Below are 19,399 nucleotides of genomic sequence, written 5' to 3'. Positions count from 1 at the left end.
CAAACTTGCTGGTGAGAAATTTAGTTATGTCACAGTAAAGCACATGATTCCATAATAAACTGGAATAAGTGCCTTCATCTATACTAGTATTTTCATAATATTTGTTTGATTTCATTATAGAGAGTAAGATAATGGTAATTTCAAAATTATGTCACTGGTACTTCCAGAAAATGTTATGAATTATTTGTTTAAGCAATATAGCCACATTCTCAAGGAAGGTTTCAATTTGCAGTAGCGGAAAAAATGATTAACAAACTCACAGCCTAAATCTATTCACTTAGTGGAAGATGTACCTGGGATACATAAAAGGGAAAGGAATGTTATCCCTGACATATTTCTGCATATTACTGATTTATTGATTTGTTCTGGTGTCTGTAATTTAACTGACATTTTTGTAGTAGGTGAAAATGCAGGGGTCTTCTATGTGTTTGCTTTTTTTACTTTTAAGAATTTTTTTTTTTTACGTTGGAGTATAGTTGATTAACCATGTTGTATTAGTTTCAGTTGGACAGAAGAGTGATGATATGCTCAGCCACTCAGTCCTGTCCGACTCTCTGTAACCCCATGGACTGTCACCTGCCAGACTCTTCTGTCCGTGGGGATTCTTCAGGCAAGAATACTGGAGAGGGTTGCTATGCCCTCCTCTAAGAGATCTTCCCAACCCAGGGGGCAAACCCAGGTCTCCAGCATTGCAAGAGGATTCTTCATAGTCTGAGCCACCAGGGAAGCACATTTTCTTATACCTATAAATATATTGCTTCTTTTTCAAATTTTCCCATTTAGGTCATTACAGAATATAAACAGAATTCCCTGTGAAATAAGTCCTTATTGGTTATCTATTTTATTTATTTATTTTTAAACTTTTTACTTTATGTTGGGACATAGTTGATTAATAATGTTTTGGTAGGTTAAGGTGAACAGCAAAGGGACTCAGCCATGCATATACATGTATGTGTTTGATTCTTAATTGCAGAACTTGAAAAACAAACAAGCAAACACACAAACAACAACACAGAAAACAAGCTAGAACCAGGTCTTAAGTTCCAAAGTCTCAGCTTTCTTGTGACCTTTTGACCTTGCTATTTTTGCTGCCTATATGATTAGCTCCTGTTTCTGCATAAGGTATTCATTCAAAAAATCATGCCAATGATTTTTTAAACTTATTATTAAAAATTCAATATAAGGAGATCAATAAAAATTGTTTTATTAAATAATCTGCTGAGGCATAAAGACAGTTTTGTCTTGCATTGTATTTATCAGCTTCCTCTTGGCCGTTTGTTGTAATCTGGTGTATTTATTATTAATAGGTAAACCAGAACATCCTATTCTGTGTTCAAAATAGAACATTGGTTGCTAAATAAATGAAAATTGTCTCTGGGTTTTGAAAAATAGCAAGACATAATTTGCAATGGGGCAAACTTATAAATACACACCCAGAAGTTTGCAGTGTTAATATTAAAGTGAACTATTTATAAATCATCAAAGTGATTCTTCATGAATTCTTAACTTGAAGACAGTACCTTTCAAGGTTGAACCTAAAAGTGGGGCAGCCAGAAATATGGACTTATTTTGATGCCACACAAATGCCAAGTCAATGCTAGATTTATGTATGTAAGAATTATTAATTATTCCACAATCACAGAAACTCCCACACAAATCTCTAGGGCAAGTACTAATGGGAACAAAGAAATTTTGATTTTCCTCTTGATCTCTGATGCAAATGATAGGAAGAAATCAAAAATCTATTCAGCAACAAGCAGATTATGGTTAGCTACTCAACTTTCCAATGATGGGGATAAAAATATAAAGGTGAATATTATGAACTGAGTTTAATTCAACACATAGATGTGATTGGGTTGTCCTCTTTTACTTACTTTCTTTGTGTTTCTTTTAGGATTGTTTGTATTGATAAGTAAAATTTGGTCCAAGTATTTTAGGAAAAAACTTTTTTTTTTTTAAATATTCCAGTAACTCCCAGGCTACATTAAGGGCTAAATTTTAGGATAATTGAAACCTAGAAATAGAAAACACTCTATCTTTCTTCATTTTAAAACTACTTAAGCAATAAAAGACCTTCCCTGATGGTTCAACAGTAAAGAATCTGCCTGCAAAGCAGGAGACTCCAGTTGGATCCCTGGCTCCGGAAGATCCCCTGGAGGAGGAAATGGCAACTCACTCCAGTATTTTTGCCTGGGAAATCCCATGGATGGAAAAGCCTGGTGGGTTACAGACCATGGTGTCACAAGAGTTGAACCTGACTTAGCAATTACACCACACCACCACCAAGCAAAAAAAGTTAAAGAGAAAATTTCATATGACTTTTAGTCTTCATTTTAATACACTGATGTTTATTAAAAAAAAAAAAAAAAGAACTATCTCAGATCCTTTGCTGACAATGAATTCTTAGTTAAAACCCAGCATAACTTTTGTCTTTAGGAAATATAAATATAACACACACACACACACTTAAATATATACATGCACACTAAAATGCACTTATATAATTATTTTTGTATCTAGGTTTTATAGGATAGGTATTCTTGGACAGGGACCAAATGTCACTTGGGTTTTTAAAAAATCTCCAAATTCTTTTCATAACAACTGTGCAGAAAAATTACAATCATAATTATTATAAAAATGTCCTCAGTTGCTTCAGTCATGTTCAACTCTGCGACCCACACACAGACTGCAACCCACCAGGCTTCAGTCCATGGAATTTTCAAGCAATAATACCTGCATAGGTTGCCATTTCCTACTCCATTTGCAAAAATAATGGGATACTACCATTTCCATATAGCTCTACTGTCCATTGCACAACATGTCCAAAGGATAACAAGGAGGTGACTGACCTGGTTTCATATCTGGGAAGTGAAGTACAGAAAGAAATCTGAGAACAAGTATGCAAAGTTTTTAACTTTCCTATCTTAAGATGAAATCCAATATATATACATAATTATGTATATTTCCATATGCCCAAATACTCATTTTGAACTGTATTTGTGTATTTGAGATAATAAATTTACAAAATTTAGCAGAAAATAAATTACATAAGCACCATCACACACTATACTGTTAAAATTATTTTTGAAATCTGAGTTTACTAATGGATCCCTTAAGTCAAGCATATTTCTTATAAAAGTAGACTGTTATGTGTATTTTATTACAATAATCCAAACATAAAAACATAGCCTTTATATAAATCCATTTTCATCCAATATGTCAAAAATTGCCAATGTTTCACAATGTTTAGAAACCTAAATATCTATTACTAATTTTTGTCAAAGTCATTGCCCAACAATGGATATATTACAGAATCATAATGGGAGTTGTTAATTCCCAAATTCACCTGATTAAAAGGGAGTTCATTTTGCTGTGTCTTTAATAGAGACCTAGAAAAATGAGGATGCCACTTGATGCTGATTAGTCTGTTAGGTCTCTGCCATTGTCATTCTCTTAGCTGTCCTTTTTCTAACCAATTTATCCCATGGTCTATAACCTTGTTATACAAAACTTTGTCAATGGACTTACAACCTGGATCAACCTAAGCTTGTTAGAATTGCAGAATATTGTGAATGAGAATCTGTTCTACAAGATTCCCATTAACATGTGAGATGCACTTAGGTTCTTACATGGCTCAATTAAACATTCAACAGCAGAAATTTAAAATATGCAAAAATGGCAACTAGTACAGTCTAACATGGCCTGATGTAATTAAAGGATTTTCATGTAAGCTAGAATTTTACTTTTCTGCCTTCTTTTTCAACTTTTAAGGGTTCATAGGGTTAATCTGTAGCTCAAACAGTAAAGAATCTCCCTGCAATGCAGGAGACCAGGGTTCAATCCCTGAATCAGGAAGATCCTCTGGAGAAGGGAATGGCAATACATGTCAATATACTTGCCTGAATAATTCCATGGACAGAGAAGCCTGGCAGGCTACAATCCATGGGGTTGCAAAGAGTTGGACAGAACTGAGTGACTAACACACGCAAATAACCAAGTTTAATCTCCCATCTCAATGTCTTTAACCTTAATCACACCTGAAAAGTTACTTTTACCATGTACAGCTTCCAGGGATAAGGGGATAGACATCCATTGGAGGAGAGTGGGCATTATTTTGCCAGTCACTGAATAATACAAAGTTTAGGATGACATCTTACATACATACCTAATGAGAGAGAGTCATGTAATTCTGTGGTCCTTTGTCATTTCAGTTTTTATCTGAAATAAGTTAAAGGGAGAGAATGGAGCAGGGCATTGGATTCAGCTGAAATAATCCTTGAACTGAGAACCACTCAAGACCCACGTATTTTACAACAGCCTCTGCACACCCACTTATAAGTACACTGTGGACACACATTTTCATGTGTTATCTGCAACTTAATTTCAATTTATCCAATGGAATTGATTCTATCAAATTTAATATGGCTGTTTAATATGTCTCAAGTACTGCAATGGGTCTATGATAGGATAAATAAATCAAGTGACTATTAAAACCTCAATTAAATGCTGCCCCAGGGACTCACAAATGTCAATAATGACTCTGAAGTACACATAATCATAGAATAGTAATAATGAAATCAAATGTATCAAATTGTCTAAGTGAAAATTACACTAAATAAAAATTCAAGAAAATCATCAGTATTTTACTTGTCACCTTTATCAGACCGAATTGCCTCTAACTTTATGAAATGGTAGATGAGCTGTAATCTTCAAACAGTGCCTGGAATGATGAGTCTCTTTTCTGCTAGGTACTCTGTTGATCGGCATACTGACATGGACCGGATTTTCAGTATTCACTCAGAAAATGGCTCTATTTTCACTTTGAAGCCTCTAGACAGGGAATCAACTCCTTGGCACAATATAACCGTCACAGCTACAGAAATAAGTAAGTTGGAAATACATCCATCTGAGCACATTATTTTTCACCAAAGTCTTACAATAATAGCATTAAGTAAACTTTTTCCTGAGAGGGATGATTTTATTATTAGAACTGAGAGAAATTACTTAGAGTGTGTTGGAGTTTTAACTTATTTTAAGGATTACCAAGTATTCATTCATTTTAAACTTGGCTTTCTTTTACATCTTACTGTAGAATAAAACATGATCTAATCATAAAATAATCAGTCTAAGAAAAGCGTATCTTACAAATAATATTCACTGTCAATTATATTCTCCTCATTCTATCGTGCTTTTCACTTGAGCCATGTAAGAAAACTGAGATTTACATCAGCAATCCATTCAAAAAGTGAATACCCTAGAAATGATGTGTTGCTAAGTTACAAATGGGGCAAACAATACCACTGCCACTCTGGAAATAAGGCTAAAATCTTACACATGTTCTCACTGCAGATAACTCAAAACAGAGTAGCCACATTCCTGTCTTCATCAGAATTCTAGATATAAATGACCACGCTCCGGAATTTGCCATGTACTATGAAACATTTGTTTGTGAAAATGCAAAACCTGGGCAGGTAAGTTATACGCTTAAACAACTTTTTCCTCTTCCCCAAGACAAATGACATTTCATTAATTTACTTGGACTTTGTTTTTTTCAGGAAAACTATCATCAATTCACCTTGTCATTTCTTTATCTCCCATACCAAACAACTCACATTAATCTTAAAAATATGATTTTTTTTTTCATTTATTTTTATTAGTTGGAGGCTAGTTACTTTACAATATTGTAGTGGTTGGAGATGGGGAACACTTGTAAAAATATGAATTTTTGAATATTTTATATAATCTATGACATCATAGGAAAATTATAATATATGCTTTAATTTATATACCAGGTATATAATAGATATCACATATATAAAAGTTCCTACCTGGATTCATAATTATACTGGTAATGATATATAATCACAAATGGGATGAAAACATATTATTAAATAAAACATGAAGTAAGAAAATAAAATTGACCTGGGTTAATATAAAGGAAACCATAATAATTCTTGCTGATTACATTTGCCACTTTCAGTTGCTCAGTTAGGTCATTTTGGTTTGAGATTAGTTATATTTTGTCTGTTTTTTCAGCTTTAGTATTAGTGAGATAAAAAGATTGTACAAGAGTTATAAGGTCATCTTATAAAGCAATATTTCAGACATCACTAAAGTAATTTTAGGAAAATGCTGACTATGTTCACTGTTTACACTGATGTAGTATTTTATCACTGAGCCCCCTAGTATGGATTTAGAGAATACACAATAATCACAATGATGGATACATTAAACTACTGCAGAACTCTACTAATTCTTCATCACAGAATGTTGGACTGTGATACCTGGAGTGGTTAAACTATTTATTTTTGTAGAAGAGAATTTGAAATTAATGGTAATTAAATGACTGTGATTACAAATCACACAGATGGAAGACCCAAGACTGGAAAACAGGCCCCCCGATGTGTGGCTTTGTATTTTATCCACGATAAAATGCTCACTAGCATTTCACTGCCCAACCTGTCATTTGCTGTTCCATCTTCCCACTGTGGCACACCTCTGACCTACAGGGAGCACAGCTGAGAGGTGCTATAATTTTTCAAATTCAACAGTGTATTACAAAACTTTAGAAGGCTTTATTCATAGATTCTTCTAAATTTTGCAGCTACCATTAAAAAGAAGAGCTAACATTTTGAATAAAATATGCAATCTCATTGTAATTATGACACCCCAAAGCTTTAAAATCTTCTGCTTTCTGGTATTATATAGCATATTGCTCATTTTTCCAAGCTATATTTATAGTTTCCTTAATCTCTAGGAGTGGTTGTGATAATCACTTTTTTTTTTTTTTTTTAAAGATCCATCTGTTATGTTCTTTGCTTTTGAAACAATCATTGTCTAGTGGAGGCAGGATGTTGGTGACCAATTAACAATAAAATGGACTGGTAGCATATATTAACAAGTCAAAAGGGCAAAAGATATTGACTTGATCTAATTTTGGATTTCTTTTCTTGGATACAATAGTGGCCAGGAAGCAGACAATGATTCATAGAGGTGCTCTGCAAACTGAGACTTGATTGACACTTTTTATTCCTCATTAAATAAGTTACATTAGACAGAGCTATAAAAAACGCTGGAAAATTTTCTCAAAATGGAATTTTTTTTTGTTTAGTTTCAGTGATATATTTAAAGCCCAAACGCTGACTTTAAATGTCTTGTAATAATAAGAGTTGCTTTTTGTGCTCTACTTAATTGATTTTTCTTTGGTTTTAGTTGATTCAGACTGTCAGTGTCATGGACAAAGATGATCCTCCCCGAGGCCACAAATTCTTTTTTGAACCAGTGCCAGAATTCCCCCTCAATCCAAACTTCACCATTGTAGACAATAAAGGTACAGAGCATTTTTAAAGACAAATACTATGAAACATTAAGAGGCAGAATTTAAAAGACTGAACTGACTTTTTTTTGTTGTTAACAGATAATACAGCAGGAATCATGACTCGAAAAGATGGGTACAGCCGAAACAAAATGAGCACATATTTGCTGCCAATTTTAATTTTTGACAATGATTATCCCATTCAAAGCAGCACTGGCACACTCACCATTCGTGTGTGTGCCTGTGATAATCAAGGAAACATGCAGTCCTGCAGCGCTGAAGCCTTGGTCCTCTCTGCTGGCCTGAGCACTGGGGCTCTCATTGCTATCCTCCTCTGCGTCACCATACTGCTTGGTAAGGATGCCCCAGAATGATGTGCCCCTGAGACATACCCATTCAATTCAAGGAATTCTCTTCTTCATTACCCAGTGATTGTGTACTGAAAAACATACTCCTTTATAGCTAAAGAGGAAAAATTTGAGCTTGTTATTAAAATTGCTCTTCTGATTTAAAAAAAAATGAATTTTTAATGGGGGCTAGGTCTAGCTTACAAGAGACCAAAAAACAAGGATATAATAACTGGTGATATATACAGATATTTTAAAGTACATTTTATATATGTATAGTGTTTAGTGTGAACTAATATGGTCACATTTCAAATGGTATTTCATTTAATAATTGATTTAATTTTTATGTCAACTAAGGTAAATACTTTCATTCTTCTACAGAAGGTTAGATAACTTACACAAAGTCACTCATTCAGAAAGTGTTCTAACTATCATTCAAACCCAGATTATTATTTGTTAGAATTCACCTTTCTAACCATTGTCCTCAAAACAAAAGACTATTTTACAAATAAAATTCTTAATATTACAATGTATTTCACACTTGGAATTAACCAGCCCATTTAAGTTGTCAAAATAATACAGACACTTTTTCATAATATTTGTTATACGTAGTTTCAGTCCACCAAAGAAAATGCTTAAGTTTATTTTTAAAAATATCACTATGACACTGAGGCCATACCTACTTCAGCAATATTTTCTAAATCAAGTCATGCTTCCAGTTGCAAATGCTTTGAGTATGCCCTAACAGGACAACAATTTAATTCAATTAAACGGTTGTTCCACTGTAAAACATTCCCCCAAAACTTGTTTCCATCAAATACTCATCCAAAATGAATGCTTAGGGCAGAAGCGCTAGCCAAATTTATGTTCCAATACTCATATGTGTTGGCTCCTTTTCACTGCAAATCCCTTCAACCTATCTGGATGTGGTCCCTTTGGCCAGATATTCTTGCAGGACTTCAGCAGGGAACTGATTCAAGTGAGGAGAAAACATTTGTCCCATTATGATGGTCCAACTATTTAGAAAAACAATTTATCAGGCTGATTTTTATCAGGTAGTACACAAAACTACCATCAGCAGCAGCAATCTGCATGTCCACATGCTGTTAGAAATTTCAACTCCTCTGTAAAATATTGTTGTATCCCTATGGAGATTAAATTTACCCTACCCTTTCAGCAAAGTGCTACTGATATCATGCTGTTTTATTTGCTAAAATAGTTCTACTTCTCTAATTTAGAACAAGATGGAAATAGGTATATTTTGTCTTTTTTCTTAATTCCAGTATTAATATAATACATACACACAAAAAGACATGCATATGAGGGAATAATATTCATCTGCCACAATAAGTTTAGATATCATAACACTATTCAACTAAATATCTATGCAGGAATTCTAGAAGGCTCTTTTATTCAGAAAAGTTTGCCATCTTTCTGACCTGGGCAATATGGAGGGCACACATTTCATATATTTTACCTTTCAATTTATTATCTAAACATGGAATTATTTTCTATTATCTTAGTCAGAATGTGTTCTAATTCATAAGGTTTTACTATAAACTTTCTTAAGCACTCTTGCCATTATTTCAAACCTTTATACTAATGACTGCATATAGTTGCTATATTTCTGTAGTTAGGAGATCGGCTCTGCAAGGGGGATATAACAAGGGCCATGATATTTTAGGCCTATCCTTTCACAGTTTGAAGAAATGTAGTTCTTCATTTATATCCATGACACAAGGCAGGGGTTAAAACCTAGGGCAGGACTTCTTAAACCCTTTGGCTCCTTGAACACCTTTGGTAGTGAAAATGAAATTTGTGAATCATATTAGAATAATAATTTAAACTTATTAAATAAAACATGTAATACAAAAGGAAATATATATATATATCCAAACTAAACAAAAAACAGAAAGCAAAATGTGCTTATATATGCTTTGTTTTAGTGCAAGTCTAATGATCATTTGTGACATGTCCTAACTATAATGAAATATAAAGTATCTATGATTTCCATTGGTTTGATGGTCACCATACTCTTACTATCACTACAATTTATGCTGATATTTATGATGGAAAGTGCTACATTCAGGTTATAAATTAGTAAAAATAATGAGGCATTTTTTTCTGTTCCTTATCCTAGCTTCTCTGAATTGCATTCACATACTCCAGATTAATAACCTCAGTTGAGGGAAAAGAAGCAGATAATTTTGACCTGGCAAAGGAGAAAATACTCAGAGCAGATTCTAAGGGCCATTTGTGAAAATGCATAAACTTTATATTAGCTAAGAAACCCTTGAAGTGATTTGACTATATAGTTGTTGTGCTACACATATAAAGGATTTAAAAATTAGTTTGGACTCCCCAGGTAGTGCTAGTGGTAAAGAACCAATCTGCCAATCCAGGAGATGCAAGAGATGTGGGTTCAATCCCTAGCTCAGGAAGATCCCCCGGAGGAGGGCAGGGCAACCCACTCCCATATCCTTGCCTGGAGAATCCCACAGACAGAGGACCTTGGTAGGCCACAGTCTATAAGGTTGCAAAGAGTTGGACACGATGGAGCGACTGAGTACACACATGTAAATTGATTCATTGAATATTAAACTTGCAAAGAACCATCTTTTTCTAATTCATGGCTCACTAGATTGGTGGATTTCAGACCTATATTGAATTTAATTAGCATGCTCATCCTTTAATAGGAGAGAGTAAAGATATGTCTTGTTTTCAATGGATAGTTTTTTATAATGTGTCCAGCATGACTCTGAATATAGCTCAGCACCAAAAGCCTGCTTGGTGCAGGTTAATAAAGATATTTCTAATGATTATTTTGTTTTCTTTCTACTAAGTAGTAGAAGCTGAGGAAAGTGTTTTGGTCAATATAACAATAGCATTGGACAGGCCTTAATGGAAGTTACAGGGGCATCAGGGCCATGGTGAAGTGCAGTCTCAATGAAAACTAGTTTCTGTAATCTCAAAACAAAGATTGAAAAAACTTAAAGATAGAATTTGAGCCAACACTTTTCTTATTTTTCAGTGAAACATCAGTAATACCAACAAAATATTTTCACTTTCCCAAAGTAAGAGAAAATTTGCTTTTATTTGCCCCAGCAATGTATAAGTATGCTTGGGAAATTTTTCTTTATATAATTTTAACTTTTCTTATATATAAAATTATGGACTTGGTCCATTTTCAATGGAAAACATACCTTGTTGGAAATCACATAGTCTTTCTTACATTTTTAAATGTAATTTTTAGTTTATAAATGTATTTATCTTGCAAATGTTTGTTGTCAAACATTTGCATATAATTTACATTTCACTAGTATCAAAGAAATAAGAAGGCATATCATATGTGGGGAAGGTTCACAGTGTATGCAGAGGGACCGGCCTCGAAGCTTGAATACAACTGTATAAGTCAAGAAAGTCCTTAGAAGCAAGGTAATTTTTGTAAGATGAGTAGAAAGTAAGGATGAGTTTAAGTTTGAATTTATTATTGTAGCCTATAGAACTATATTTCAGATTTTAAGCAGGCTTTCAAAACCAGGTCAATAATGGGAATGGATGAAACCATGATATATATGTATGTATACATATCTATAATGTGTGTATACATATGTATATACAATACACATGACACATATTTACACATATATGCATATAAGGCATTTATGTGTATATAGGCATAAATTTGAATGTTTTGCCTATATCCTCTGAGTCATTAAGAAAGCATAAAATTTGTGCTCAATTTCTCTTGTAATAATAATGATTGTAGTTTTAGAATTTTAATATTTTGAAACAAATGTACATTGAGGAAAAGTGAGATATTATATACACTGTTGGCTAAATGCATTAGTCATAATTAAAGTTTTTCAATGCCTGAGCCCTATAGAAGATTGAGTCTCAAAAGCAAATAAATGGCACTGTATTATCTGCTTTTTTTGTCTTGTTTTGTTTTCTTTTCTTTTATCAATATAGCACATCCAGTCTTTGGCCCAAATTATGCTGCATTTATACAGGGTAGTTAGTCTTTATATCCAAATGAACTTAACACCTCTTTCACCACATCAAGGTCACAAACATAGGAGTGTGCTGTATTTAAAACCAGAAATATGGAAACTCACTATTTTCTCTCTGTCTCTTTGTTATATTTGTTTTTTGTTCATAGTTTTAGTTGTGCTTTTTGCTGCATTGAAGAGGCAAAGAAAAAAGGAACCTCTGATAATTTCAAAAGACGACGTCCGGGACAACATCGTGACCTATAACGATGAAGGCGGCGGGGAAGAAGATACCCAAGCTTTTGACATCGGCACTTTAAGGAATCCAGAAGCAAGAGAAGATAGTAAACTTAGAAGGGATGTAATGCCTGAAACAATTTTTCAGATAAGGAGGACTGTACCTCTGTGGGAAAATATTGACGTACAAGATTTTATCCATCGAAGACTAAAAGAAAATGACTCAGACCCAAGTGCACCTCCTTATGATTCACTGGCAACTTATGCCTATGAAGGGAATGATTCCATAGCAGATTCCCTCAGTTCTTTGGAATCTCTTACAGCAGATTGCAACCAAGATTATGATTACCTCAGCGACTGGGGGCCTCGTTTTAAAAAACTTGCTGATATGTATGGGGGTGATGATAGTGACCGAGATTGAGTATGGTTATGACTTCACGGATGTCGGTGGAAGTACTCTCTTTGCTACTAGATGGAGTGGCCTGCATTCTCTTCCTTGGAGGAAATTTTTAAGAAGCTAAAATTACAAACAATACGTAGGTGTTGTCTTAGTAAGAGTTTGCTTAATCAGTAAGTTTCTGTGAATGAATATGAATGACATAGATTTTAAAAAGTAATAATAACCAGTTCACCCTCTTTGCCTAACAATCTCTGAAGGAAAGTATATCACATCAATAATCGATAACATATACATAAAAGGCTTTTTGTGCCTTTTCTTAGATATAAGAACTTTATAAATAATGTTTTCTTAACTGACTTACAGTCACCTTTACTATTAAATGAAACATTGTGCAACTGCTTTGTAAATTAATATAAAAAAATATATCCCTAAAGAAATAGGAATGACTATTACTGCCATATTTATTTAGTTGAAGAATGTCTTTGTGTTAATTCATTCATATTTTTATAAATGTATATTTATATTTTTGTATTTTTATGAAATAAAATAGTATTTATAAAAATAAATTTCATTTTATTTGATTCCTATTAGTACTTCTGATATTGCTTTTGACATTTTCTAAACATCTTTACAAGTAAAACATGATTTACTCAGGGAAAAAGTAGCTGAATTATTGCATGCAATTTGGAACTAGAATATCATGGGACTATAAAAAACTTTGATACGGATTGTGATTTTCTGCTTCAAGCTCTCAAATATGGACAAGTGTTTACCTAGCCAATGATGTCTACCCACTGATTAGGATGTGAGACACTTGGAATATAAAATGTTATAAATATATCTGTGAATAATTAACTAAATTTTTGTACAATTCTTTCCTATGGGATCAACCAGTGAATTTTATCTGAGAGTAAAGTATGTGTCAGTAATGTGTTGATGCTAAAAAAATCTAAACCTTCCTTCAACAATAATATATTTCTCAGAATGAGAAATTATAGTTCTGACTTTCCTTTTTATGATTAGATAATTCATGGAATATATTAATCATATGGGTAATATTTAAATATGTATTAATAAATTATTGGAGTTTGTTGGCTGATAATTTTGTTAAGGAGATTGGAAGCCATTGTATTTGAGGAAATCTTAAAAAAAAAAAGAGTGACATGTAGATTGTAGATAAGAAAACTTAAGGAATGTAAAATTTTGCTAATAATTGGGATTGTCCAGAAAACAGAATATAGATACCCTAAGACATGGGAAATAAAGAGAGAGGGAAAATAGTGTGTAATAATCATTTGCAAATTTTGAAAAACTGCAATTCAGAAAACTGTCCCTAGTTTAGCCTGGAGAATAAAACCTAAACTAAAAGAAGCTTCATGAGGAGATTACATGATACCCAGTTTCTATGTCATGAATTACCCTCTTCTTTCTTCTGTATTACTCCTCCTTTGAAGAGCAAATGGCATGGCCAGGGTGATTTCTAGATAGAATTTATGTAAAGGTTTGGCTTTGACTAGTCTGTTACCAAGTCTTTTAAAATAGCTAACACTTATCAAATTATAAACAGACCCTTATGCATTGTATTATGTTACTATATTGGAAAATAGTTAAAGACAAAGGCTATTTCAATACCTTAACCACCATTTAATGCTAAGAAAACAAAAATATGCTGGGTCCTTAAAAAATAGGTGAACATTTTCTTATCATTGGGAGTGTCCAGCAAACAGAAAACTTTTAGTTCAGAGAGTATTAGTTTTCACTTAAAAATAATTCCTTTCCCTATTGCTAGAGACTTTCCAGTATAAATCAGACAAATATTTGAGGAGGATTATACAGAGTTGCTTAAGGTAGTCAGAAAAAATGAATTTGATATCTATTAATGCCTCTTATAATCACTTTATTCTATAATCACTAGAGGGATAAGTGACAATAGCAAACACATTCCAAGGAGAGCCATAATTACAGTATGAGTAAAGTCTGCTTAAAAGAGAAGAGATTATGTGAGATCAGAACTAGGGGAATAGGCAGTTACATTCGCTGCCTGGTTTTACACGCTGTAAATACTAAAAACACCACAATAAACCAAGCTTCAGTTGTGATCTATAATTGCTATGAGAAAACCAGAATGATAATAGAAAAGACATATTAAATTTTTAAGCTTGATTATAAATAATTGTTAATTTGACTACATTTTTCAGCAATTAAATAATGAATTTAGTTTTAGGGTTCTGCCTTTCCTTGATCAGAAAATCACTGATAAATTACTGGAGTCTTTATAAGGACAGAGCTACAGACTTCATATTTTAAATAGATATGTGATTGTGTCTGCTATAAATTGGAGGATCAGATTCAATAAAAGAAATTACCAGGTCTGTGTAATACTAATTCTTACTACAATTTTCCAGTAATCCTTAAAATTCCTACAGTGTAAATAATGCCTTTGGGAGTCAGATCAGATTTTATTATTTTCAAACTGACAGGTAAAAAATTGTCTATCTTCTCCAAGAAAATATTGATAATATTTACCCTATTGAATTTGGTTAATTTGATTTCACTAAATGCACACATTAAACCTGATAATATTAGCTTCCATTACTTGATTCTCTTGGACGGTAGAGTTGGTAATATTTGAAGAAAATTAACACAATGTGCTTACTTTTCAAACAAAATAAATTAATTACTTTGCTTACTCATGAGGTAAATTAAATTAAAATCCATTTGAATAACCATTTTTCCAAATTTAAAGCTTTATCATTGTTTTTTTTTAATGTTCAATAATTTTCAGAAAAATATAATATCTGTCTATATTAATGTCTGAATAATTTTCATTGAGGGGAACCCACATACATTGTTAGAACTTTAACACAATCTGAATGCTTTCACATTCAATCCTGTCATCTGACAAAGGAAATAGATTCCAATGGCTTAAAAACCAAGCTTAATAAAGAAAATATCATTAACAACAAAACAAGCCAATAAATAAGAAAAAAAAAAAAAGTAACAGCATCTTACCTTAGCCAGGGTTGAAATGGTCCCAGTCAATTATTCCCTTTATTCTTGATAAAGTACCACAATAGGCTCCCAAGATTCTTCATTATTTTGGGTTTTCTTTTCTTAATGCACTACTCTTTTCTTTCTTTCTAACTCTGTATTTAGGAGTAATCCAAGCCTGAATGTTTTTTCCCCTCTATTTAAATGTTGATGTTCTTATCTATGGATAAAATACATATCTCTATCTTGATACAGGTGTATCAATAATTACAAATGTAAATGGAAAATTTTCAAATTCCACTTATCTTTACCTCTTCTTTTATAATCCAAATATGTAAATATATATGTATATATATAAAGCTATTGTAAATTTCCACTTGTGCATTTAATTAAGTGAGATATGTCCAGATTTTAACTTATAGTTTAAATCCCTGAATCTGTCCTATTCTCTACCTCTTTTATATAGGTTGATGGCAATTGATCCATCTACTTGCCCAGGCCCAAACCTTATAGTGATCCTTCATTCCTCTCATTCATATTCAGTATTTTAGAAAATCCTATTGAATATACCTTCAAACTTACTTAAAATATAATAACTTTTCATCACACTTCCTGATATAATCCTGGTATAAAAGGCTTACCTTTAAACTCAATGCATGCACGTGAGTTTGAGCAAACTCTGGGAAGTAGTGAAGGACAAGGAAGACTGACATCTTGCAGTTCATGGGGTCGCCAGAGTCAGACACGACTGAGCGACTGAACAACAACAAAAGTTTCACCTAGACTACTGCAAAATGCTTCTAAGTGTTTTTGCTCCTACCATCTACTTTGGATGTCAAAATGGATTGCATTTCTTTTTATTTTGCCTTATTTGTTTCAATTAGGTAAGTGTGAGCATCTAATCTCTTGATTCAAAATTTATCAACTGCTCTTCAAAGTGAGAGTCAGTCCTCCCAAATGATATGTCATTTGAGAACCATGCTATCTCTTTGATCTTATTCTTCTCTCTTTCCTTAATTTATGTCACTTTAGTTATTCTGGGCTTCTTGTTATGCCTTAAAAAATGTTAAGCTCTTTCCCTTTGAACTGACTGATCACTCTTTTAGAACAATCTTTCCCCAGATATTGACGATGTTAAAGAGTAACTTCCTTTAAGTCTTGGGTGAGATGCCACTTTCTAGATGAGGACTATATTAAACAATCTCAAACCAGGATCTCCTGCATTGCAAGCAGATTCTTTACTGACTGAGCTATGAGGGGAGCCCTTATTAAACAATCTATTAGTATTTAAAACTGCAGTCCTTCTAACCTATTTCTCTTTCCCACACTTATGTTAAAGTTAACATTTTCTCAGCAAATACTATCATTCAACATTATATACAATTTGTTTGTCATCTAATTGTTGTCTGCACATTTCCACTAGAATTATTTTTGGTTCATAGCTTGTAGGATAAGGAGAGACTGAAGAAAGAGGCAGGCAACTCCAGGTTAATAGGTGGCAGTTTTAATAACCAAGAGATCTTACATATGAGACCTCTCTTTGCAGTTGTAAGATAAGTAGATCTCCTCACTCACCCACCAAAATCTTAAGACATTTCCATAGTAGATTTACCTGGGTCTTGTCAAGTGTTCACTCCAGATGGTATCAACATATCTTATTCTCAAAAAGCTGTGTTTTTAAGACAGCATCTTGGTGTGGGATGGTGAGCGGAAGGTGCTTTCCAAGGGTGAAGAGTATATGTAGAGCCTCCAATTTCCCAGTCCAGTGTGCCGGTCAAACAGGAGTCACATCCTGTTAATAACCTCCTCCAGCAATGACTGGTATCTTTGGGTAACAAAGGTATTTTGTATATTACATTCAATAAAATATCCCATGTGTCTAGATTAGTGTCTTATACTTTGTTGAAAGGCAACAAATATTTTACAAATGGGGAATGTCAGACTCAGTATTTAGATGTGATAGCTAATTTCATAAAATAATATAAATGCATAGGAGATTAAAATAAAACAAGTGTAAACAAAAATGATTATACTCAAATTTATAACAGTGTAGTATGCCTTCAACATGATGATGATTATAGCCTAGAGTTTAAAATCTAAGTACTGTTTACTGAATTTCAGTTGATCATCATCAGTTACTATTTGAAAAGACCTTTTAAAAATTATTTTAAAAAATCAATAATTTTTCCACTTTTGCTTTTAAGAGACTTCACAATGAACTAAAATTACATGCAATTATCGTTGTTTATCAAAGAAATTGGTAGTGAGATTTTACTAGATCTTAGACCATCAGTACCAAATGTGCCAATCAAAACAGAAGCCAACACAAAGAAGGAGTAAATATATTTCCTTTCTTCTATTTTAATTATTTTTGCAGTCTCCTAATCACTATACTGTTCTCAGATGACTATTTTCTGGCACATCAGTAGTAGAGTGAAGGTGAAGGTAACTGACTAAATCTAAGAAAACATTCTCTGACTTAAATATGTATAAATTTAGTAATAACATTTTTGAAGAAGGTAATTTATATGGAATAGAAACACAAATTATTTAAATCTATATTTTCAAAATAGCAAAGTACCAACATCTGATTAGCACTCTTTTTTGCTGTTGTTTTATGGGCTATTGCTAGTTAACTTAGGTTGAAGACATGAACAAAAATCACCACATTACTGCCAACATTTATAATTCAAAATACTTTAAATTATTTCTTCTAGATTTTCTTGAAGAATTTAGTAGTGAAATTAAGTATTCTTGCTCTAATGTTTATGTGAGTTCATGTTTATTAACAGTTCATTTCAGAAATTGCCAGTTCAGGTCTAGAGCAGTTTTCTTTTAGATATTTTTATTTTCTTACATGCATGTGTATATATATGTGTGTGTGTGTGTGTGTGTGTGTGTGTGTGTGTGTATAAAATTTTGATAGCAATGTTTTAAATAATATATATTTTAAATATCGTTTCACAAAATTGTGGCTTCTGTTTTCACTGTAATTTATTTCAATATACTCAGAATGATGTATGGTATGATTTATAGTTTTCTTGCCATTTTTCTTGGTTTTCTGTGTGTCTGTATTGCCAATTTAACTCCAAACTCTGTGTTAATAGTTTAAGCACATAAAGTAGGGGACCAACTTTAGTCCTTGAAGAAATCTTTCCTTCTGTCACTAAACCACTCCACTGGGGTGGATTAATTGTCCTGTACATTAAGTTTATTCAGCTACCCTCTCTCCTGATCAAACTGGTCAGTCCAGGATATATTCTTCACAGTTAAGTCCTGATTCTCATATGCCATGTCCATTTGCTGTCCTTGCTCCTTCTCAGCACGTTTAAAATAATTTGGCCAATATATCTACCTAGTGATGGCATTGCGTAATTATATCTATATTACAGTTCCATTATACTTTCTTCCAATTTTATTGAGATTAATTAAGATACAGCACTGTATACATTTAAGATGTGCAGAATACGGATTTAACTTACATACTTTATGAAATGATTTCCACAATAAGTTTAGCAAACATCTGTCATCTCATATAGATACAAAATTAAAGAAATAAAAAATAAACACTGTTTTGATATGAGAACTCTCAAAGTTTAGTCCCTTAATTTTTATATGTAATGTGGCTGTTGTTCAGTCACTCAGTTGTGTCCCACATTTTGCGACCCCAGAAATTGGTGTCACTTCTCTCTTGCGCCTCACTCCCCATTGGCTCTGGAGCTGGCCTGGCCACATGCAACGTCCCTTATATGTAATGTACATCAGTGTTCATTATGTTTATAGTATTGTACATTGTATCAGGAGCACTGATTTATCTTATAATTGGAAATTTGTACTTTTTGACTACTTCCATCCAATTCCACATTTCCCACCTCCTGCCTCTGATAATCACAAATCACAATCTGATCGCTTTAATTTTTTGTTTTTGAAGTATAATTGACATGTAACACTATATTAGTTTCTATAACACAAAATAATGATTCAATATTTCAAAATGACCACCTTGATAAGCCTATTATCTATCACCAATTGAAAATATTGTGCAATTATTGACTATATTCCCTACACTGTAGATTTTATATTGATAATTCATTTATTTTACAACTGGAAACTTATA

At 32.9% G+C, this 19,399-nt stretch overlaps 1 protein-coding gene across 3 annotated transcripts in view; it reads left to right on the top strand.

Annotated features, from left to right (window-relative positions):
- CDH9 (cadherin 9) overlaps positions 1-12,312 on the top strand; it is an 81,525-nt gene extending 69,213 nt beyond the window's left edge. For 2 of the 3 annotated variants that reach the window (XM_065905316.1, XM_065905319.1), the window contains 5 exons: positions 4,749-4,885; positions 5,350-5,471; positions 7,213-7,330; positions 7,418-7,669; positions 11,825-12,312. In XM_065905316.1, the coding sequence (XP_065761388.1) occupies positions 4,749-4,885; positions 5,350-5,471; positions 7,213-7,330; positions 7,418-7,669; positions 11,825-12,312 (1,117 nt within the window). Of the gene's footprint in view, positions 1-4,748; positions 4,886-5,349; positions 5,472-7,212; positions 7,331-7,417; positions 7,670-8,107; positions 8,143-11,824 lie in introns of all 3 variants that reach the window. The other variant, XM_065905317.1, reaches the window with a different exon arrangement.
- Positions 12,313-19,399: the final 7,087 nt, after the last annotated feature.

The sequence above is a fragment of the Muntiacus reevesi genome, chromosome 14 (assembly GCF_963930625.1).
Source record: "Muntiacus reevesi chromosome 14, mMunRee1.1, whole genome shotgun sequence".
Lineage (NCBI taxonomy): Eukaryota > Metazoa > Chordata > Mammalia > Artiodactyla > Cervidae > Muntiacus > Muntiacus reevesi.
This window is presented reverse-complemented; position numbering and strand designations above follow the sequence as displayed.